This window comes from Candoia aspera, chromosome 1, assembly GCF_035149785.1.
Source record: "Candoia aspera isolate rCanAsp1 chromosome 1, rCanAsp1.hap2, whole genome shotgun sequence".
Classification (NCBI taxonomy): Eukaryota; Metazoa; Chordata; class Lepidosauria; order Squamata; family Boidae; genus Candoia; species Candoia aspera.
Window position 1 is genome coordinate 7,614,062 of NC_086153.1, and position 23,589 is coordinate 7,637,650.

Here is a 23,589-nt window from a genome sequence, read left to right on the forward strand (position 1 = left end):
GGGCGAGATGGTTGAAAGAGATGGGAAGAAAATTGCTTCTGTAGTCACTGCTCCAGAAATCTATGCCTATAAGGACACATCTCCCTTCCCCCAGCCCCCACCACAAATTCTTGGGCATTTTAAATTCAAGTTAATTGTTTGTATTACTGAGATACGAAGTCAAATAAAATTATACCTAATAAATATTCCATGCCTTGCACAGATTGGATGACTTCAGTGCACACAGAAGAACTGCTGATTCCGTTCAGGATGTCATTTGCTTTCTTGATGACCTAGCAAAAGAGAGGTTCGTTTAGCATGGTTCTGGCTTACTTTTCATCCACGGAAGCTTGAGTGGAGGATGCCAAGCAGGCCTGTGCAAACCTCTCCAAAGATATTGCTTTAGAACAGTGTTTCTCAACCTTGACAACTTTAAGATGTGTGGACTTCAACTCCCAGAATTCCCTTGCCAGCATATGCTGGCTGGGGAATTCTGGGAGTTGAAGTCCACACATCTTAAAGTTGCCAAGGTTGAGAAACACTGCTTTAGAAGGTGGGAGAACATGTACAAAGCATCTTCTTTCCAGTTATTAAAACAGCGATATCTTTTTCCAGGCTGCTCTTGGCAATCTCCCCTTGTATGTGCACAGACAGCCTCTTTCCTTCTTGGGGGGGAAAAAAACAGGCTTTGTAAGAATTGTAGTTAACAAGGTTGCTTATCAGGTTATAAGGAAGGAAAGAATAATCTGCCCCCAGCATCTCTGAGAACTAAACAACTCTGTGAGATCCTGCAGAGCTTCTGCCAGACTAGATAATACTAGGCTACATGGAAAAGCATATGCTTTAGTATAGGGCAGCCTTGCATACTAACTGCCTAAAAATAGGGTTACCACATCTGGTCTGCAAAAATCCAGAAAACTGCTAGATGACTAACAAAGAGTTGAAATTTTCTCTCTTTGCTGCCATCTACTGGTCATCTGGGAAGGTGCAGCCAACATCTGGTAGCCCATCCTTGGAGTTAAAGATAGGCTAACATTTGAGTAGAAGTCAGAGGTGTTTTTCCACCTGCAGTACAGGCTTAATTTTGCAGCTTGCTGAACCCCTATATAAATAACAGATTCCCATTTAGCAGACTTCCAAGTATAACCGCTTAGAGTCCCTCTTTGGGGAGGGGGGATGGGCATTAGTACAAATTTGAGTGAGAAATAAAGGAAGGCGGGCAGGCAGGCAGGCTCAGTTTTCTGTTCAGAACTCCTTTCAAAGTAATGGACAAGTCTGCTGCACCCAAAGTAGTTTAGATGAGAGAGTTAAAATTATGTTAGTAAAGGTAAAGGTTTCCCTTGACATTAAGTCCAGTCATGTCCGACTCTAGGGGGCGGTGCTCATCTCCGTTTCAAACCCGAAGAGCCGGCGTTTGTCCGTAGACACTTCCGTGGTCATGTGGCTGGCATGACTGGAACGCCGTTACCTGCCCACCAAAGCGGTACCTATTAATCTACTCACATTTGCATGTTTTCGAACTGCTAGGTTGGCAGGCTTCAGCAAAGGATCGTTACCTTGTCGTGGTGCTGGAGCTTGAGCACCTCAGTGATGCCATGAGCTAAACCGTGAAGGGCCACCCAAGACGGGAAGGTCATGACAGAGAGGTCAGACTAAATGCGATCCCTGGGGAAGGTAATGGCAACCCACCCCAGTATTCTTGCCATGAAAACTAAATGGATCGGTACAACCAGAGATATGTCGGTATACCATCGGAAGATGAGACCCCCCCCAGGTCGGAAGATGGTCAAAATGCTACTGGGGAGGAACAGAGGATGAGTTCAACTAGCCCCAGACATGACGACGCAGCTAGCTCAAAGCCGAAAGAACGGCTAGCGGCCGACGGTGCTGGTGGTGAACGGCGAATCCGATGTTCTAAGGATCAACACACCATTGGAACCTGGAATGTAAGATCTATGAGCCAGGGCAAATTGGAGGTGGTTATTGGTGAGATGTCAAGATTAAAGATAGACATTTTGAGCGTCAGTGAACTGAAATGGACTGGAATGGGCCACTTCACATCAAATGACCACCAGATCTACTACTGTGGACAAGAGGACCACAGAAGAAATGGAGTAGCCTTCATAATTAATAGTAAAGTGGCTAAAGCAGTGCTTGGATACAATCCAAAAAATGATAGAACGATCTCAATTCGAATTCAGGGCAAGCCATCTAACATCACAGTGATCCAAATATACTCCCCAACCACAGATGCTGAAGAAGCTGAAGTAGAGCAGTTCTATGAGGATCTGCAGCACCTGCTGGACAACACGCCTAAAAGAGATGTTATTTTCATCACGGGAGGCTGGAATGCTAAGGTGGGCAGTCAAATGACACCTGGAATTACAGGTAAGCATGGGCTGGGAGAACAAAACGAAGCAGGACATAGGCTGATAGAATTTTGCCAAGACAACTCACTCTGCATAACAAACACTCTCTTCCAACAACCTAAGAGACGGCTTTATACGTGGACTTCCCCAGATGGACAACACCGAAATCAGATTGACTACATCCTTTGCAGCCAAAGGTGGCGAACATCTATACAGTCGGTAAAAACAAGACCTGGAGCTGACTGTAGTTCAGGTCACGAACTTCTTCTTGCACAATTTAGGATCAGACTAAAGAGATTAGGGAAGACCCACAGATCAGCTAGATATGAGCTCACTAATATTCCTAAGGAATATGCAGTGGAGGTGAAGAATCGATTTAAGGGACTGGACTTAGTAGATAGGGTCCCGGAAGAACTATGGACAGAAGTTCGCAACATTGTCCAGGAGGCGGCAACAAAATACATCCCAAAGAAAGAGAAAACCAAGAAGGCAAAATGGCTGTCTGCTGAGACACTAGAAGTAGCCCAAGAAAGAAGGAAAGCAAAAGGCAACAGTGATAGGGGGAGATATGCCCAATTAAATGCAAAATTCCAGAGGTTAGCCAGAAGAGATAAGGAATTATTTTTAAATAAGTAATGCGTGGAAGTGGAAGAAGACAATAGAATAGGAAGGACAAGAGACCTCTTCCAGAAAATTTGAAACATCGGAGGTAAATTCCAGGCAAAAATGGGTATGATCAAAAACAAAGATGGCAAGGACCTGACAGAAGAAGATCAAGAAAAGGTGGCAAGAATATACGGAAGATCTGTATAGGAAGGATAACAATATCGGGGATAGCTTTGACGGTGTGGTCAGTGAGCTAGAGCCAGACATCCTGAAGAGTGAGGTTGAATGGGCCTTAAGAAGCATTGCTAATAACAAGGCAGCAAGAGACAACGGCATCCCAGCTGAACTGTTCAAAATCTTGCAAGATGATGCTGTCAAGGTAATGCATGCTATATGCCAGCAAATTTGGAAAACACAAGAATGGCCATCAGATTGGAAAAAATCAACTTATATCCCCATACCAAAAAAGGGAAACACTAAAGGATGTTCAAACTATCAAACAGTGGCACTCATTTCACATGCCAGTAAGGTAATGCTCAAGATCCTGCAAGGTAGACTTCAGCAGTTCATGGAGCGAGAATTGCCAGATGTACGAGCTGGGTTTAGAAAAGGCAGAGGAACTAGGGACCAAATTGCCAATATCCGATGGATAATGGAAAAAGCCAGGGAGTTTCAGAAAAAGATCTATTTCTGTTTTATTGACTATTCTAAAGCCTTTGACTGTGTGGACCATAACAAATTGTGGCAAGTTCTTAGTGGTATGGGGATACCAAGTCATCTTGTCTGCCTCCTGAAGAATCTGTATAACGACCAAGTAGCAACAGTAAGAACAGACCACGGAACAACGGTCTGGTTTAAGACTGGGAAAGGAGTATGGCAGGGCTGTATACTCTCACCCTACCTATTCAACTTGTATGCAGAACACATCATGCGACATGCTGGGCTTGAGGAATCCAAGGCTGGAGTTAAAATCGCTGGAGGAAACATTAACAATCTCAGATATGCAGATGATACCACTTTGAGGGCTGAAAGCGAAGAGGAACTGAGGAGCCTTATGATGAAGGTGAAAGAAGAAAGTGCAAAAGCTGGCTTGCAGCTAAACCTCAAAAAAACCAAGATTATGGCAACCAGCTTGATGGATAACTGGCAAATAGAGGGAGAAAATGTAGAAGCAGTGAAAGACTTTGTATTCCTAGGTGCGAAGATTACTGCAGATGCTGACTGCAGTCAGGAAATCAGAAGACGCTTAATCCTTGGGAGAAGAGCAATGACAAATCTCGATAAAATAGTGACGAGCAGAGACATCACACTGACAACAAAGGTCCGCATAGTTAAAGCAACGGTGTTCCCCGTAGTAACATATGGCTGCGAGAGCTGGACCATAAGGAAGGCTGAGAGAAGGAAGATCGATGCTTTGGAACTGTGGTGTTGGAGGAAAATCCTGAGACTGCCTTGGACTGCAAGAAGATCAAACCAGTCCATCCTCCAGGAAATAAGGCCAGACTGCTCACTTAAGGGAATGACATTAAAGGCCAAACTGAGGTACTTTGGCCACATAATGAGAAGACAGGACACCCTGGAGAAGATGCTGATGCTAGGGAGAGTGGAAGGCAAAAGGAAGAGGGGCCGACCAAGGGCAAGGTGGATGGATGATATTCTAGAGGTGACGGACTCGTCCCTGGGGGAGCTGGGGGTGTTGACAACCGACAGGAAGCTCTGGCGTGGGCTGGTCCACGAAGTCACGAAGAGTCGGAAGCGACTGAACGAATAAACAACAAACAGGTTGGCAGGAGCTGGGACTAGCAACAGGAGCTCACCCCGTCACGCAGATTCGAACCACCGACTAATCGGCAAGCTCAGCAGCTCAGCAGTTAATTTTACAACAGCAATTTATGTCATGTGCATCGTATGACGTCATTTATGCAAATGAAATAAATTGATGCAAACTGCATATTTTTGTATTTAATGGACAATCAGGAATAATGGAAACCTCCTTTCCAGCTAGTCCTTTAAGTCAAGGTTTTATAGTTTAATGCAAAGTCACACACTAACTCAGCTGTTAAATTTTATCCAGTTTTTATCCTACACTGCTTATTTTACATAAAACATCACATTTTATCATGCTCCCCTGCATTTTATAACAGTTGCAAAACCGTTCTGGTGACCCCCACATGCAGTTGGTGGTGTCCCAGGTGACTACTAATCACCACTATTTGTAATTCAAACCAGAACACACCCCAAAAGATGAAGAGTTCAGTTTCCCACCCTCCCAGTGGTTGTGATGTATAGGTACTTTTGCTACAATGGATCGTCTTCCTTAAGCACTCTCAGACTAGACAGCTGACTGTTTTCATGCCCCTGGCCTCATGCTAAAGGCCTTAAGATCTCCCCACTTAAGAGGTTTATACAGTTGTTACAGATATTATAACTGTTATTGACCAGCAGGAGGCACTATGCAACTGGTTTCCAGAAATGTGTTGCATAGTGCCTCCTACTGGTTAGTAGCAGTTATAACATAGATACATTTGAAACAAACTCAAGGCAGTTCTCCAAAGCATTCTCACTGTTCTATAGATGTCATGTCCAACTTTCCCCTTTTCAAATCACCAAGTAACGGGCTATCAAAAAGGAAAGGAAGTTATCCAGGTACAGTGGATATAAAAAGTCTACCCACCCATTAAAATGCCAGGTTTTTGAGATGTAAAAAAATTGAAAATCTGTGGGGTGACCTGAAGATGGCTGTGCACAGGAGATGCCCTTGCAATCTGACAGATTTGGAGTGCTTCTGCAAGGAAGAGTGGGCGAAGATTTCCAAGGCAAGATGTGCCATGCTGACAGACTCCTACCCCAAAAGACTGAATGCTGTCATAAAATCAAAAGGTGCTTCAACAAAGTATTAGTTTAAGGGTGTGCACACTTATGCAACCATGCTATTCTAGTTTTTTATTTTTATTTTTTCACCCTAAAAGATTTCACTTTGTTTTTCAGTTGAATTGTACAGCTTGTTATATTATATTAAAAATTCTGAAGTGATTTATCTTGGTCTGATTTTTTTACATCTCAGAAACCTGGCATTTTAACAGGGGTGTGTAGACTTTTTATATCCACTGTAGACAGTGATCGTCTACTTACTTGCAATGCACTTTCCAAGCATCTCTGCCATTCATAGGCATATCTCTCACTTTCCTAAGGGGGGAGAAAGTAAAAGAAACAATTTTGCATGGCTGCAAAGAAGAACATGGGGTGATATTTTATGAGTGATTTTTTTTTCTGCATGGGATAGCCAAATTCAGATGTGGGAAATCACAAACTTTTCAAATTCTCCTTCCTCTATAATAGTACACAACAGTTTGGGAGGGAAGGCTGTGCATCTCCTCCCACTGAGTTGTGAAGGTCAAGCAGGCCATCTTGGCCACCGACCCCTAGCTCAAATGGTTCCCTCCTACTGTCATTTTGGAAGAACGTTAAAACAGGCTGCTTCCAAAGAATCTTTGGGGCACACGATGCCCCTTGATTGGAGAACACAGCTGAGCAGGGGCTGGCTGAGATAAGCCTTAGGGTGTTCTGAATTATTTCTAATTTGTATTTTATTTTGTTGATTGTATACTACCTAAGATCTGAAATGAATTGGGCAGCATACAAATATGTCTGTAAGACAGTGCTTCTCAACCTCAGCAATTTTTAAGATCTGTGGACTTGAACTCCCAAATTCCCCAGCCAGCATGCTGGCTGGGGAATTCTGGGAGTTGAAGTCCACAGATCTTGAAGTTGCTGAGGTTGAGGAGCACTGCTGTAAACAATAAGTGAATGAAGGAATCATTGTGAAAGCTTTGCATACCAGGGAAACAAGGCAGCTACAACTTTGCCTCTCTTTCAACCCCTCTCAATTCTGCAGGCAAGGATTTTTGCCATACCTGCTTAACCAAGCAACTGTTTGCAACCCAGGTATGCCAAGCCACATTTACTTTGTTGGTTCTCTCCTTACCTCTACTTCCCCAGTAAGATCTTTGTACTTGTCCCGGATGACCGGCAGTGAAGGCTTCTCACTCAGAGTGTTTGACCTATCTCTAAAGGGCTGCTCCAGAGGTGGCAGAGGTGAGGAGCCCAAACTTAGGGTCCGTTTGTGAGAACCTGGAAGGAAACACAGCCCTTAAAGGTGTGGTCAGCTCCATGAATATAGGCACCCCAAAGCTGCAGAGGGACAAAATGTTGGCAAGTCCTGTTACTTTGCAAAGCAGAACTTGAACCCCTGGCCCCTCGAGAATCAAACGTGTCGAGTTCAACACAATGAAGTTATGCTTGCAAGTGTGCACATTCTGGACTGGCAGCTGGAAGATGGCATCCAATTTTGATCCAGAAAGGTTTGCGATCTGCCCCCCGGAACTGCAAACTCCCATGCGCCACCACTTCCGTATTGCTATGAATCTCAAACAGTTCTCATGAGCAGAACTGGAAACCAATGGCTCTGGGTCCAGTGAGACTACACAGCATTGCTTAACCACAGAGACGGCATGGGGATTCAACATAAGTTAGCTTCTTTCTCAGCTATGTGCAACTGAAAAGTCAGGGTTAGGGTGACTTACTTGCAGCGCACTTTCCAAGCATCTCTGCCATTCATAGGCATATCTCTTACTTTCCTCTCGCATAACCAACCACAAACTAACTATAATTACAACCACAATATTAGTGTGGATTCTCACCTTGAACAGAGAGGTCAAAAGTTGCCAGCTCGCTTTTGATCATTTCTTCACTGGATTTCATTTTCCCTTGGGAAGTTGCCACAAAAAAGTCAAATTTGCTGATCTTTGGTTTTTCACTCTGAAACTCGCCAAAGTCATCAAGAACCTCTTGTCTGGCTTCTAAGGAAACAGGGGCAGAGTCAGCCTCTTGAGGTCCGCCTGCGGCTGGCCTCTCACAGCCATTGCCCAGTGGTCTGGCGAACTCTCCAAAGTCTTCAACGTCATCATCGCTTTGATCCATGGAGTGAGGACTGGAATCTCTGACGTTTGCAAAGGATGAGAACTTCACATCTTGCAGAGCATCCTCATTAGCAAAGGTTGTTACCTTGGAAACGGTGGTCACTGTGATATTTTCAGAGCTGCCAAAAAATGTCTCCTTCTTCTGGAGAACAGAGGTAGCTAAGGAGGCTCCATTTCCTGCAGGAAGGGAGAAGGGGATAGACTTTCTGCTCTGACAGGCATCTTCTTTATCAGACCAGTCATAGCTTGGAAAGCTACTCAGAACGGAGCCATTGCTATAACTTCCGAAGGGGGCACACTTCAAGTCATCAAGATCTAAAAAGAGCAACAAAAATCCAAAGGGTTAAGGCAGTGGTGGCCAATCTTCTCAGCAAACCTCTCACAAATCAAATCCAAAGGAGGAGACACTATCTGGTGTGTGTGAAGTTGAGAATCTCAAGTTGCTCCTCCCACCCAGACATGGGAGGTCAGTTCCCAAATCTTCCTCCATGCTCCCCTACCAGAAATATGATGGGTAGCCTAAAGAAATAATTTTTTTGTTGTAGCAAGAGGACTAGAGTACGTATCCGCTCAAGGAAGTTGTCCTGATTCTAACTTTGCCTTCCACTGGATTATGTGGAGCTCTGCCTTTCAGTATAGCACTACAACAGTTCCTATCTGCCCCCCCCCGGTGTTGGATTACAGCTCCCATCATCCCCAACCAATGTGCTGGCTCAAGGTGCTGACTATGGAGATGAGAATAGGTCCAACTTTCTAACATTTCCAAAGGTTGCTGAATTAGGATAAAGGTTCCATTTCAAACATCCTCAATCAAGAGACAACATCTAGTTGACCTTAACAGTGTCAGACCCAGTTAATGGATGGATGGAAAACCACCAGGACACCTCAGACCTGTAGGCTAGACTGGGAAGTCGAAAAACATCCTGGAAGAAGGCACTGGCAAACCATTTCTCTATTGTACCAGGTCTCAAGCTTGAGGGAATCTTTACTTTGCTTTTGTTTCGGATCACTTTGCTTCTACAACATGTGTAAATTTAGTTTTATTGTATAATAATGTTGAGATTGCTGGATTATTTTCTTGATAACGTCATTACTTAAACAAAACAAGAGACAAATATCTGAACTAAGTAACGATCACAAGGGCCAAGAGAAGGCTTAATGCAGGTATCGGCACATTGCTAGAAACAAACAAGGAAAGGTACTGGATGTATGCGATAGGGAGGGTTGCCAGAATGCCTCGCCCTCTAATTCTGGCCTAGAAAATCCATTCTGTGACCTACAAAGATCCTGGTAATGAATACATTTATTTTATTTCACGCTGCTTATTCAACTTTTTTTTTTTAGCTTTAACAATTTCATTTTCTTTTCAATCAAGGGAGGAGAAAGGATGTTCTCTAGACCTGAAATTCTCTCTCAGGCTTATGTGATTTCAACAAGCCTAGCTTGTGACCCTTAGCCAAGGATAAGAAACCAGGGTTGTGCAGAAACCAAAGAATCTATGATTTTAAGACTATGGCCCAGTGTCTTAAAGTTGCAATTTATGAATTGTACTGCCTGCCCATTGGTATTTTTAATTTATTTCAATGTTTTAAGTGCTTTTTAGTCACTGTTATCATTTTACTTTGGATGTTGGTCTCTACTGATCGGTTATTCACCACTGGGTGGTGGTTTGACCGAGAGCAAGTGGATGGGAAGAATGGCAAATAAATAAATATTTGGACCCAAAGGGGGAAAAGGTGCTTTATGCTCACACACAGCACCCATCCACAACAATTTAAACCAAACATGTCATTTCCCAGGATCATGCTGTAGCTGCGGAGGACAGCCATCCCACTCCACTCCAGGAAAAGGCAAAGCTGCTTTAAGGAGCTGCCAAGAGGAGCTACAGACGTGTTCTCGGTATGCTCTAAAATACTTTTTGCCCTTTGAACCCAAAATGCTTCATTTAATTCGAAATAAAAATGGAAGGATCCAAGTTACCTGCTCATATTACAGCATACAGAGAACCCTGGCAATAGTTGGGAGTTGATTCAGCTCCTGTGTAGATGTCGTATCTGAATCAGCCCATAGTCCTGCTGGTTTGTTAGTTAGATTTTTATCCACTTTTCCTCCTATGTAGCACTCCCTCCTCCAAGTTTTCCCACAACAACAACATAAGCAAGCAACGGCCTGGAGCACCACTGGAGACCCAAAGCAAGTCTGACAAACCTAAGAGCCCATATTAGGGATTACCTTGTGGCGATAAGGGTGGCAAAACATCATGATTTCTCCATCCTTATTACATGAACTAATAACCACCCAGTGGTCCTTTTTAATGTGACTTGGCCTTTGCTAGGTAGGGATAGGCCACAGGACCATCTGCAGGGCCGCTGTGAGAAATATCCTGGCTATGCAATGGATAAAGTGTCTCAGATCTGGACCAGGTTGGACACTGCTTGGGCAGGCCCACCTGAGGTGCCAAGGGCATAGTCTGGTGATGCGATCTGAGATGTGAGCCAGTGACTCTTGAGGAAGTCTACAGCCATCTATTTGCTGGACCCCTGCCCTTCCTGGCTTGTTAAGGTAGCCACGTAGGTGACCTGTAGTCGGGTCCATGCAATGGTGTTGGTCTCCTTGAGGAAGGTGGTGGTGCTAGCAGCCTTGAGGGAGGGGGTGGTGCTTCCCCTTCTCAAAAGGCCATCCCTGGACCCAACGGTTTTAAACAAGTACTGTCCTGTCTCCAACTTTCCCTTTTTAGGGTCCACCTGAGAGGGTGGATGGGCTGCCATTACAGAAGGCCCTGGAGGAAGCAGATTATTTCAGCTGGGATTCAGCAGAGATAGCCTTGGCTGCGCTTGTCAATAACCTGTGGCAGAGCCGGGATGGGGATGGTACATCCATCCTTGTGCTCCTTGATTTCTCAGCGGCTTTTGACACCACCGAGCATGGTATTCTTCTGGACTAGCTGTGGGGGTTGGGAGCGGGAGGCACAATGTCGTAGTGGTTTTCTTCCATCCTTTGCAGCGGATTGCAGTCAGGGTGGGAGGTTGTTCCTTAGATCCCTCCTCTCTACACAGTCAACTTCTACATGAAACCACTGGGTGAGGTCATCCACCAGTTTGTGATCCAGTATCATCAGTATATTGGAAATATGCAATTGTACATCTCAACCCTAGGCTGCCCAAAAGATGTGGTCAAGGTTCTGAGCCAGTGCCTGGAGGCTGTGCAAGCCTGGATGGAGAGAAACCGACTCCGGCTCAATTCTACCAAGACTGAGTGGCTGTGGTTGCTGGGACTACCTAGGTCTGGGGATTTTCCACCTTTACTACTGGATGGGATTGCACTTCCCCATTCAGGATGGTGGAGGTCCGCTTGGACTCACAGCTCCTACTCAAAGAGCAGGTGGCTGTTGTGGCCAAGATGGCCTTTGCGTAACTCCATTTGGTTTGCCAGTTGCACCCCTTCCAGGATTGGACAGACCTCCAGAAGGTCACCAACAACCTTGTCACCTTATGGCTCGACTACTGCAATGTGGTCTACAGGGAGCTGCCCTTGAAGACCACCTGGAACCTTCAACTGGTCCAGAGTGCAGCAGCGCAGGCAGTGGTGGACATGTCTTGGCATGCTGACATGACACTCCTGCTTTATGAGCTGTACAGGTTGCCACTGTGCTTCTGGGTATGATTCAAGGTTCTGGCCATTGTTGTTGTTGTTGTTGTTAAGATTTATTGTGACTGACCACTCCAAATCATTTTGGGCAGCTTACAACATCAAAATATACTATTAAAACAGTTAAAAACATGACAACAAAACATACAGCCTAGACTGAGAAGCAACCATACCAATAAAAAACATAGATACACTAGCCCCAGGCCTGGGGACAGAGCCAGGTCTTCTGGAAGCCCAGGAGAGTGGGTGCCATATGTATCTCTGGGGGGATGCTGTTCCAGAGGGCAAGTGCCACTACAGACACGGTCCCACAAGATGGCGTTTAATTGAGGGGACCTGGAGCATACTCACTCTACCCAAACATATCGGGTGGGGAGAAACTATTGGAGATAGGTGGTCCCGTAGATAAGTTATAGGTAATAGGTATAGTATAGGTAATAAGTTATTACCTATAAAGCCCTACATGGCGTAGGACATGGATATTTACAGGACCACCTGTCTTCCACAGTTTCTGCCTGTCCAGTACGATCTGGCATAGCGGGCATGTTCTAGGTTCCCTCAATTAAACAGTGTCATCTTTCAAGACCCAGGAAGCACACATTCTCTGTAGTGACCCCCAAAACAAAACAGACACACAATATGCCTGGGTTCCACGCTAGGAAGTTCCAACAAAATCTGAGACTGTTTCTCTCAATCCAGCCACACACCCATTACCCGTCGCTTGAATGGAGGAGAAGCTTTATTTCAGCAGTTAGGTCAACCAACAGCAATGCTGCTTGATGGGGGCAGAAGGAAAACTGCACAAACAAAGAAACAAATAGTTGCATAGCTTAAAAGATGAGAAGTGCAGAGTAAAACCAAAAATCTATTATACCATGGGAAGGGTAGGAGAGAAAGAAGCGCCAGAATTAAAAGGGTGTTATAGCTTCACATTGACATAGGCCTGTCAATTGTTTTAGTAGCTACTTTCTAATAAGCAACTGTGATTGGTATGCACCCTTGCCCGTGCTGAGTGTCTGGGAGCCTTGAGTCAAGCTCAAGTGTGGAATGTAGTCAAGCCACGAGTATCCAGGAATATCTGAAGAAGACTTGGTAGGAATCTGACAAATGCCTCGTTCTCTCTGCTGTCAGGATGGCCCACCAGAAATGGTGGAGGTCATCTGTAACGCCTTACTGCTGAGGACAGTCTGAAAGCACTACTGCAAGTAGCAGCAAACTCAAGGTTGAGATGAAAAATTTCTATGAGTTTTGAAAGAATGAGACACCTTTTTTCTGTGTGTTTTTTTTAAAAAAAGGGGACATTGAGGACAAACTGAAATACATGCTATACTTATTACTCTAATATCCTATATAGATAGAAATCAATAGATGCTTCTGTCAAAATTTACTCTCCTCCAGGAGCGTAGGTCTAGCAAAGGACAAGGGAAGTTCCACCAAGCTCTAGATCAAATCAGCAATAAATAGGACGCCATCTCCTCGAGCAAAGAAATCCTCCCCTCTCTTGTAAAAATAAATATTCATATCCCTGAAGGAAAAAATGCGTTCTTTCTTTCTTTTTTAACATTTGGGAACTGTACTATATAGCTTGTCCTTGAATAAAGGAAGCATAGTTATCTGATACTATAAACAGTATCACAGAGGATTCTTCCTTACCATACAGCTCTTAGAAATCATTTGGAGGCTGGGTGGTAATACATGAACTCTCTTCTTAACCATTTTTGTCTCATTTAAACATGTCATAAGCCGCTTTTCCCCATGTATTAGAAAAAGAAGAAAAAAAGGCCTCAAAGAAAACAAAACAAAACGAAACAAAGAGAATAATAAATAAAAGGGCTGTTTTCCACACATTTTCCATTTCTCCCCATGTCTTCACATCTCTACCCCTGAGGATATCATTTTCCACTTAGTCCTAGTAAAGCAGCCACCTTTGTTCCAGATTGTCAAACCTCAGCAATTAGTTCCATGGTCATCAAACTCATAGTTGCTTGACCAGCCACCTTTCTCTGAGTAATGTCCTAACTCCTTTTCCTACTTTTTCTAGCCCTGCTAGCCACCAAAGAGAGAAAGAGAGAGAGAGAGAGACACTTTCCAAATGGAAGGGGATACCATTGCTTTAAACTTCAAATATATATATTTTTTCTGATGGCCAGAAATTTCTGGACTCAAAAAAAGGGAAAAAGGAAAAACCACACATGCTCAGACTTTCAAATTATGCCAAGATAAATATTTATTTAAACACAGCAGGACTTACAGATCACAAAAGAGAATGATATACAGGAGCTCAAAGGGAATCATCAGAATCCAAGCATGCAGGTCAGTCTTTGCGGGAGAGAGATATCAAAGCAGATTTGGAAAGGCACATTCACACAGGAAAATGTCAAGTTGAAATAAAGGCATCAGAGTGGAGGAAAAGAGACAGTCGAAAGGAAGATCTCTACCCCGATTCTGATTCGCAAAGTATTTTCGGATGTAAAACTTCTGCCAGTTTGCAAACTCAGCAAATTGGGTGATCTTCCAACTGTTAATCACACTGCAATGTTTCAAAAAGGATCCATGAAGGCAAATCAGGGGAAGGGGGGAAGGGGAAGAGACCCCCAAGGCCAGACAATTCAATCAGACAGAACCGAGAAAAGGGTTAAAATCTGGCAGAAAAGCAGCAACAGGTTGAAATTAACAAGCAGAGATGCATAGAAGGTTAAACATTTGTCAGATGTTAACTCCACAATCAAGCCAGGACATTTCATATTGGCTACCTTCTATTGACAGAATTAAAGAACAAAGTTTAAAGAGACAGTATCCCCTTGAAAGAACTAGAAAAAGTCTCTCACCTCATTCCTGCTGTGTTAAGAGTATTTAACTAAAGAGTAATTGATTTAAATATCCCTTTTCCCCTCACCATCCAAACATTAATTCCTTCTGGACCCTGATAACTCAGTTTTGCTTGCATAAACTCTCAGCATGGAAAGATTAAAAGCTAGTTTTGTTTGTAATGCTAATACTGGAATAGCCAGATGAAAGAAGTCCTACGTGCCAATGTTCTTGACTTAAGAATGTAACTTTAGGAACTCCTCTCTGAAACCAACAGAAAAGCACATCCAAGGAATGGGAAAAGGGAATACTGTCCCTTTCTGACAATTCAGTTTACAGACGAAATAGAAACAAGCAAAGAAAAAAGAAATCTACTTTCAATTAAAGTTATAGAGATTTATGGAACATTATCAATTCAGAACTTGAAAAGTCCCCCCCTCTATATGTATTGCACCTTAGGGCTGTGAATATATTTCAGATAAGGTGCTCTGCAGTACCTGTCTGCAACTCTTGAAAGCAGCTGTGAGAATCTGGGAAAAGATGTGGCTGCTTTAAAGGATGGAGAGAGGTGCTACATACACAGTGGTCCCGTAGGATTCCTCTCTGGAATCAAATCTGGACCACTCCGCAGCTCTAATATATACATAGAGAGAAAGAGAAGCAACAGGACAGAAAAATAGTTGATTTAACAAATAACAGTAGACAGCAAGCTCAAAGAAAGTTTAGGCCAGAAGTAATTTTGGAGCCAGAGCAGATGAAATTATTTCCTTGTCATTTAACTGTAAGGATCTAAGGGATCAAAAAGTAATTCACCATTCCCTTTCCTCTTCGTGTAAATTTTACTTATCCCTTAACTATATTTTAGCATTAAGTCTGCAACAAAAGGAACCATGGACAATGCTACCTATGCTTGATTCCTAGCCAATAGCTGAAATACTTAGCAGTTAATCTTGGTTGGCATTAACCATTTCTTTGGTACAGCTGTAATGGCAAGCTGTGGGTATGGATTCTGTGATTTTGACTGAGAAAAGAGAGACACCTACTTTTGATCCCTTAATCATGGTTGGGAGATGGAAATATTACCCCTGAACAGGCCCTTGGCACCAGAAACTAGATGGATACTTTTTTTTTTTTTTTTGAAAAGAAGGAATGGGGAGCTCATTCACTGCAAAGTTTAGCATCAAAACACAATATTGACTTAACTGATCTCAGGATCCAGAATGCATCTCCCCATGCAAACTGAATGGCAGGCATCAATCCTTGAATTGCTATGGACAACTAATTCATCAAACTACCAACAAGAAAGATTAGAAAAATAGTAGGAAAAAAGTGCTTTTGAAAAACCCAAAATGATAATAAAAAAACTTTCAGGAACAAGCATGGTAGGTACCAGGCTACTGGACAACCAACCAGACCAGATCAAATATTTTAACATACAAAAAAAGTTTAATTTTTCACGAAGCAAAATTATTCCTGATATTTCACACACCCTGTTAGAGAAATTCCCCTTTTCTAAAACCACCAAAGGGTTTGTTTTTACATTCCCTACTTAAAAATAGAATGTAAGACTACAGTACAGTTACCTTTTTTTTTTCTTTACTTATGACCTGGGGTGGGAATGGAGGATAAAGAGAAAGAAATAGCAATTGGTGTAGAAGTACATAGTTTTTGGAGCAGTTGTTTCCTTGCCACCTATACCAATGCTGCTTATCCCTTTGTTTTGGAATACTGTGATTTTTCCCTGCGTTTTTAAAGGCCACAAAATTCAGGGATCCCCCCACTCTATAGAAACTGTACGGGGAGGGGGGGAATTGCCCTGTACCCCACAAGGCAATTAGTTTAATGATTTACAACTAAACTGGAGATAACCACTTCATTTACAGTACTGTTAACTTCCTGAAGAAAATCAAAAGGAGAAAACCTACAAAAAGGAATTCAGTACAAGAATTCCTTGCCTTTCATTTCATTCAGGACAATTAGCAGAGATATTAGTGTCTGTTGCCTTTCAGTGCAGCTCCAATCAATGCAAAGACTGTATGGGTAGGCACCAATCTGGTGAGCCCTTCTCACCCATCATAATTCAGTACATGTGAGAAAGCCCATGCCCTTCTATTCCTGGCATCCAAGAAGACACTGACACTCTGTGGGACCTTTCTATGGAAGAATGGCTTCCAACTTAGAAGCAGCTGATGCAAATGGATCAATGTTCACTAGAGTAGTGATCTCAGTGTTATATTTTCCTATATCAAGGTCTGTTATTTGCACACTGAGACAGGTAGGCCATCAATGAATATTTCAATGCCAGCATTGGGAATCTACTTTGCAGGTTGCATACCAGAGTGAAAAAATGCACTAATAACACCATTCCGGGTTCACAAAGCAATCACGTGTCTCTGCATGAACCTGGAATTCAAGAGAGCCATCCGTCCATAGTGCGCGGGGGGAGGAGGGGAATCACAATTTCTAGTATTAAACACAGCCATGGCCTGAACTTCTAGTATTATTGCTAATTTCTTCCGGAATACACAGGGACGACAATCTAATGATCTGTGCAAATGTGATATAGCAGCTATATTATTTAAAGGATATTATGGTGCAGAAATTGCATGAGGCAGAATTTCAAGTTAGTACTGGCTGTATTTTCAACTGTGGCCAAATGAACAGGGACTGACCCCATAAGCACACATTACCTTAATCTGGTTAGACAGTACTTTAATACCTATGACTTGATTTCATACTGATTTGAAACCGTAGCTTAAACTGGCCTTTAAAGTCCCCGTTACACTGACGTTCTGATTGATTTAACGACTGGGGTCGAGGTACCACTTCATTGGGATAAAGGAAAAAGGAGTTGGAGGCTGTTCTCATAGCTAAGAGCAGTGTTTCTCAACCTCAGCAACTTTAAGTTGTGTGGACTTCAACTCCCAGAATTCCCCAGCCAGCATGCTGGCTGGGGAATTCTGGGAGTTGAAGTCCACACAACTTAAAGTTGCTGAGGTTGAGAAACACTGGCTTAGAGAGATATACCCTTACCAGCTCTTGCCTATGTCCCTAGGAGCCTGAGCTGGGTAATTTCTTTCCAACACTGGGATTTTACAAATCTTTGCAAATGCAGGAAAATTCAAAGGACAGACCTGTGCCTTGGAAAAAGGGAATGCCCACACAATGGGATCGGATCCCTTTCAAACCAGTTAGCTAAACCCAAAGCAGCCTCTTACGGGTTCTAGTGTCTTACACTGTTAGTGACACAACAGAAGAGTATTTTGCCTAACCTGGGGCTGCTAAGAGGACATACTGTGCAGGACAGGATCTACCTCAAAAACCAGCCAATCTAAAAATTACATAGAAGGACACCAACTAATACTGCTCGATTAAGAGATTAGAAGCTAGCCAAAAATTCAGATTCAGAAGGCTTTATCCCACTGGAGGATCAGCACAGAATACTGAAAATTCAGCTCATGATATAACACTTTGGGACTTTCCCCTAGCCTTTGTTACCAGAGCAATCTAACTAGTTCCTCACCTGCTGCTGGTGGATGTTGACCACCAACGGTTGGTAAATCCAGAGAGCTATCAGACAGGACATGCTTAAGGTCTCCTCCCACATCTGCCAGTTTCATGTCAAACTGGACAGAGAGGGCATCTTCAGAATCCTCCTTGCCCACGCTGCTGCCCCCAATGGATGGGAGGTCAAGAGACTTGACAGAAGCCGAATCCTCCTTGGCGTGCTTGAAAGCAGCCAGTTTGTCGACAAGGGATTTTTCTGAGCTGGAGGAAAACTTGCTTGAGTGGAAATCAGCAAAGTCGTCTTCGCTCTTAACCGATGAAGGGGTATGGTCTTTTAGTTCCTCAAATCCCAGCCCGGGGCTGTCCAGAGACAGCTGCTTGAAGATGTCATATTTGTTGGAAGCAGGACTCTGCCCGTTCTTCACGGCACTGACTAAGGAGCCGGCTGAGGGAACGGAGTTGGCATCTTGCTTGAGGGCACTGTATTTATTGTCCAGTTGCTGCTCCGGAGAGACAGCGTTGTTGCTGAAAGCCATGAAGTCCGCAAATTCATCCTGAGTGGTAGCCGAAGTACAACTCGACAACCCTCCAAACAGGTTGAAGTCGGCGAAGTCGCTGGCCAGGGCTGAGCTGCTGCCTGGCATTGGCAGAGTGGTGGTGGCAGATATTGCATGAGGTGGTGCAGCAAAAGGGGCTGGTTTGGGGGAACTGTACACAGCTGGAAAGAGAGTGGACTGGCTCTCTCCAGGGGAGGCTGAGGAAAACAGATCCAGGTCTACCAAATTCAGAGAAGGCTTTGCTTGAGATTGTTGCTTTGACTGTATAGGAAGAGAAGAGAAGGCCGGAGGAAACTGTTTGTCCTTTGTTGGTGGGTCTAGTGGAGAGAGGCTGTCCGCGGTTTTGAAGTCAGTGAAGCCGTCGTCCATTCCTGGGGATTTGAAATCTGCAAAGCTGTCTCCTGAAAACAGAGGACAGACAGCAACGTCAACAGGATTTCTGAACATTTTAATAGTCTCAACCTAGCAGCATATCTGTGAATTCACCCTGTTCAAAATGGCTTGGGGCAGGGGAGACTAATTTATTTTGTCCGGTTTCCATTTTACTTCTCAAAGACTCAAGGTAAATCATCTCTGAATGTTTAAAAAAAGCATAACAAAAAGACAGTAAGCATAAACGAGGTAAAGATTTCAGTGTTCTCTTGATTCTGAGGGAAAATATATAAAGCATGTATTTATGCACCCTCCCCTCTTTTGGGTAGCCAGGCAGAGCACTTAACATTAAATTATTGCAGTCCACTGTGGACATGGGCTGTAATAAGCTATGCATGGACCTTCTGACCCCCCCCCCTTTTAAACTTATTTGTGGAATATACAGACTGCCCCAATCTTCTGTCACAATTCTGAGCAGCTGACAGAATACAACAATACAGAATAAAAGATCAAAAACAAAGAATTACACTGCCAAAAAGAGAGTGTCTTGGATGAACCAGGGGCCCTTCAAAAGACCAAAACATCACATACTCTAACACGGGCCTGGGGTTAGAGCCAGATTTTAATGGTTTGTTTGAACAGGACCACAGCGGGAGCCATACGGATCTCAGGGGGGGGGGGGAATGGTGTTGCAGAGGGCAGGGGCCATGACAGGTGAAGCCCACTTCCTCAGTCTCACCAGGTGACATTGTTTAAGTGCTGGGACCGGGAGCATGCCGAACTTTGTCAGAATGTATGGCATGGGCAGAAACCATGGGGGACAAATGTTCCCTCAAATAATCATCAGGCCCTCTGCCACATGGGGCCTTTCCTGCGATAACGAACACCTTGTGGCACTCAGGACCCTACTGGCAATCAGGACAGTTCACAAAGCAGAGGGGTTCCGTGCCCACAACCGCCTGTGCCACTGCTTGGGGTGGGGGATGGTGGCTTTTTCCAGAAGGCTGCAGGGTATGTCTGTTTCCCATCTCAAAAAATCCACAGAACTACATTTTTGACCCAAGGGGTTTCTAAGGGACCTAAGAATTTGGGAGACCTCATGAAGTCCTAGGGGTGCAGGTTGCTTATCTTTATGGTGAAAGGAACGAGTGCATTATTTGCTGCAGGAAGATTCTCAAATTCCAATATGACAGCCATTTGGTGTTCTCAGCATAATGGTTGCCTTTAACTGTAACAGCTCCACAGCTTTCAAAAGCTTGTATGACGATGGACCTTTTAACATATCCTGGACCTTTCCCATGATGGCATGCTGGCTCCCAAATTTTCTTTCTAGGTAAATTCACCTGGCATCACCAATATTACCTTTTACATACTAAGTATGTACGTCAACTGGTTTCCTTAAAGCTTTTAACAGTGAAGAGCACCCATCCAGAACTACATTTTAATCACTGTACTACTTTTTATATTGTCAGTAGCTTGCACACAGGGTGCCTCCCCTCTTCTGGAATATCATACCCCCTCCCCCAACAGGGAAGAAAAGAGCTGAAACCTGGTTCTTCTGGAGGACCTTTGGGGGATGAGGTTGATTTTTAATTTATCTGGAAAGTGGTATCTATGCAGCACTGTGTGTGGTGGTCACTTTTCCCCTGTATAAATGTTTAATCCAGTTTCTGCATCTGGAGTGTAAGCTGCTCAATGCTGCTTGTGAGCCTCAAGTAAAGAAAAAGCATCCATACTGTTGATATTTTCCCATTACCTTCGTTAGTAGGTCGTATTATATCAAGATTCTTTTATGATAAGAAGCCTGAATGCACCAAGGTTTCATATACCCCTTCCCTGCCCTGAATGCAGCCATTGGGAAAACAAACTTTCTGCTCCGTTTTACAGTTTTCTACTATATTTGTATTATATCTGAATATAAAATGTGGCCAATTTCAATGGTGCTTTGTTGAAACAAATTTCAAAATTGAAAGTGAGAATGTAGCTTGTCTGAAACAAGCCACTGTTGCAACTAAGCACAGTTTCTTGAGTTTTGAAGGCACAAACTGCAATTAATTAAAAAAAAGAGAAATTAAAGTATAATGTTGGAGGAAGCAAGGAGTGATTGAGATTAACGGTCTCAGGTCGACTCCTACCATAAGCCAAACTTCTGTTAAGAATTGTTTCTTTCCCAGTGGGAGTGAGTTGTTGGTATTACATATGGGAAAGAGTCTTTCTCATGTATTTTGTCAAGTCTTTAATTTTAGTTAATACATTTCTGGGAGATATACAATCAAAGCACAATAAAATCCATATAAAACAAATTTAAAAACCATGCAAACAAAGACAGCAATCAGCTAAAGCAGCAAAAACTAAAAGAAACGCCCCCAAAACATCTACAACTTCATGGAGATAAAACTGCTGAACAAAATTGCATTGGGACAAAAATACGCAGCAGAGTTCAAAGTCTTAGAGAATTTTCTGTAAAAAGCCTTGGCTCAGTGCCAAGAAAAGGTCCTAAGTACCCATATCAGCATGCAATAACTCTTTGAGCTCTTTATAAAAAAGGGTTTAGGGGTTAGTGTGGTGTGTGAACCTAGTGAATTGTAGCTTGTTTAAAAACACAGTTAAACAAGGCTTAACACGATATATGAAATCAACCTTCGTTGGTTCTGCTGCAACGGACCAACAGACCTAACTTTATTAATAGAGGAATAATTTCCAAATGAAGGCCTTGCCTTCCTGGTTATTACCCTCCAGATATGTTGGGAAGGCAACTCTCAGAATTCCTTGGGTCAGTGTTTCTCAACCTCAACAACTCTAAGAATTCCCCAATATGCTGGGGAATTCTGGGAGTCAAAGTCCACACATCTTAAAGTTGCTGAGGTTGAGCAGCACTGCCCTAGGTAAGAAGTCTAGGAGTTGAAGCCCCAACATATTTAGAAAATGGAAGGTTGGGGAAGGCTATTTTAAAGGGGGACTCAACCTACCTAAGCGTTATTATAAAGGCTTCCATATTCCACCTGTGCCACGTTAACAGATCAGTAGAAATACTTCTAAAAAAAATAAGATTTCAGTTTATTTTTTATTTACATTAAAAAGATGGTGTGCATATGTGTCTGAGTATGTCTGCATGTGCATTCTTTCTCTCCATCTCTTACTACCACATGACATCAACGAGATCACAGCAGGTTCCATAAGGCCTTACTTTTATTCCCCGGGACTGATGCTTTATCCTGAGAAGATGTGATACGTGTAAGCCGTAAGGTTAAATTTCTGAACTGGAGGGTCGTTCGTTTTGGTGAAGAACAGGCCAGGAAGGAGATCACCTTCTCGTCTGTGGGAGCCTGTTAGAAATCTGTTCCTTCTCCAGCCAAGGCAGAGATATGGAGTCCTTGGTGCTCTCTGAGCTTGGTTGTTTGCTTGCAGGTGTTTCATTACCCAACCAGGTAACATTATCAGTGCAGATGATCAAGTTACCTTAGTTATCAAGGCAGAGGTAATTAAGATATGAGCCTCCTGATCCTATTCAATTCTACTCCATGTGTCCCAACCAAGGGAGAACAGGAATTGCAGCCCAACATTTGGAGGGCCCCATGTTGCTCACTCCTCTATGTTTATATTCGTTTACACACAAACTGTAATCACAGGAGTTTTGAGGGCTGGACTGAGAACAGGGAGTAGAAACCTACAGGCTCAGAGGTATATCGAGCCAGCAAGCTCCTCTCTGAGAGTCAGATATAGGGTGAAGGTTTGCTCCGGCTAGAAACATCCCTGTTGCTTCCAGAAGAAAGCAACACTCCCTTCCCCAGCAGGAAACAAACCCAAAGACCCTACCGCTGGGAGAAGATCATGCAGCACCACCTGTGACAATGTGCATACAGCACCACAGCCAGCCTGTAACAGAAAACCTACATTTTGCAAACGGCCCTGAGACAAATTTGAAGGTGCAGTCTTCCTCCTGGGTAAGCTGTTTTTTGCCTTAATGGAAACGTGGGCACCAAAGTCTGCCAGTTTGCCCTTTTGGGCTAATCTATGTATGAATGTTCGGTGGAAGAAAGAGAAGAGGAGGACATCCAGCGGTAAGGTGGATGGACTCGGCTGTTGTGACGACAGGGGCACCGTAGGAAGACCTGAACAGTCAGGCTGGGGACAGTTCATCCCGGAGAAAAGCTATCTAGGTGGTGACTAAGACTCTGCATTGATCTGATGGCACGTCCTTGAAATCAATCATATATGAATGGTTAGTGTAAAATGGGGTGTTTATTTCAAATTTGGCTTAACCCATTCACCAGCAGGACACAGAAACACCAAAATGGCAGTGAAAATACTTAAAATGCAATGCATTTTCTTGTTCTTTATGTCTACATCTATGCAGCTACAGCCACATCCATGGGCAAGCACACACTTTGTTTTTTAAAAATTATTCAAATTACCATCACCAAAGCAAAAGAGCAAAGCACCCAGTCATCAAGTCAGTTTCACAGATGCTGCAGTAGCAAATCAACAGATCGGTCTTTCAGACAGATGTAAATTGTGACAAGTAGGACATTTCAAGCCCGTTCCTTGCCTCTCTCCTGAAAAGTGGTGCCAGTATCACCTTTTCCAGACGGTCATTTGTGAAACTGACGGTACCCCAGACCAAGAAATGGGCACAGCAAAACTTGACTTACAGATGGGTTGCAAGCTTTTCCATTAGAAATGTAAGCTGGTGAAAGGGTTTAAAGTGACAAAACAAACAAACCACAATTCAAAACCAACTTGTCTCTTCCTCCTGAGCAGTTA

At 43.5% G+C, this 23,589-nt stretch overlaps 1 protein-coding gene across 3 annotated transcripts in view; it reads right to left on the reverse strand.

Annotated features, from left to right (window-relative positions):
* Positions 1–23,589, reverse strand: part of SYNRG (synergin gamma) — a 69,883-nt gene that overhangs the window by 14,924 nt on the left and 31,370 nt on the right. For all 3 annotated transcript variants that reach the window (XM_063296773.1, XM_063296764.1, XM_063296761.1), the window contains 5 exons: positions 17,913–18,854; positions 7,655–8,248; positions 6,940–7,085; positions 6,087–6,140; positions 176–272 (listed from right to left, as the gene is read on the reverse strand). In XM_063296773.1, coding sequence (XP_063152843.1) covers positions 176–272; positions 6,087–6,140; positions 6,940–7,085; positions 7,655–8,248; positions 17,913–18,854 — 1,833 coding nt within the window. The remainder of the gene's footprint in view (positions 1–175; positions 273–6,086; positions 6,141–6,939; positions 7,086–7,654; positions 8,249–17,912; positions 18,855–23,589) is intronic.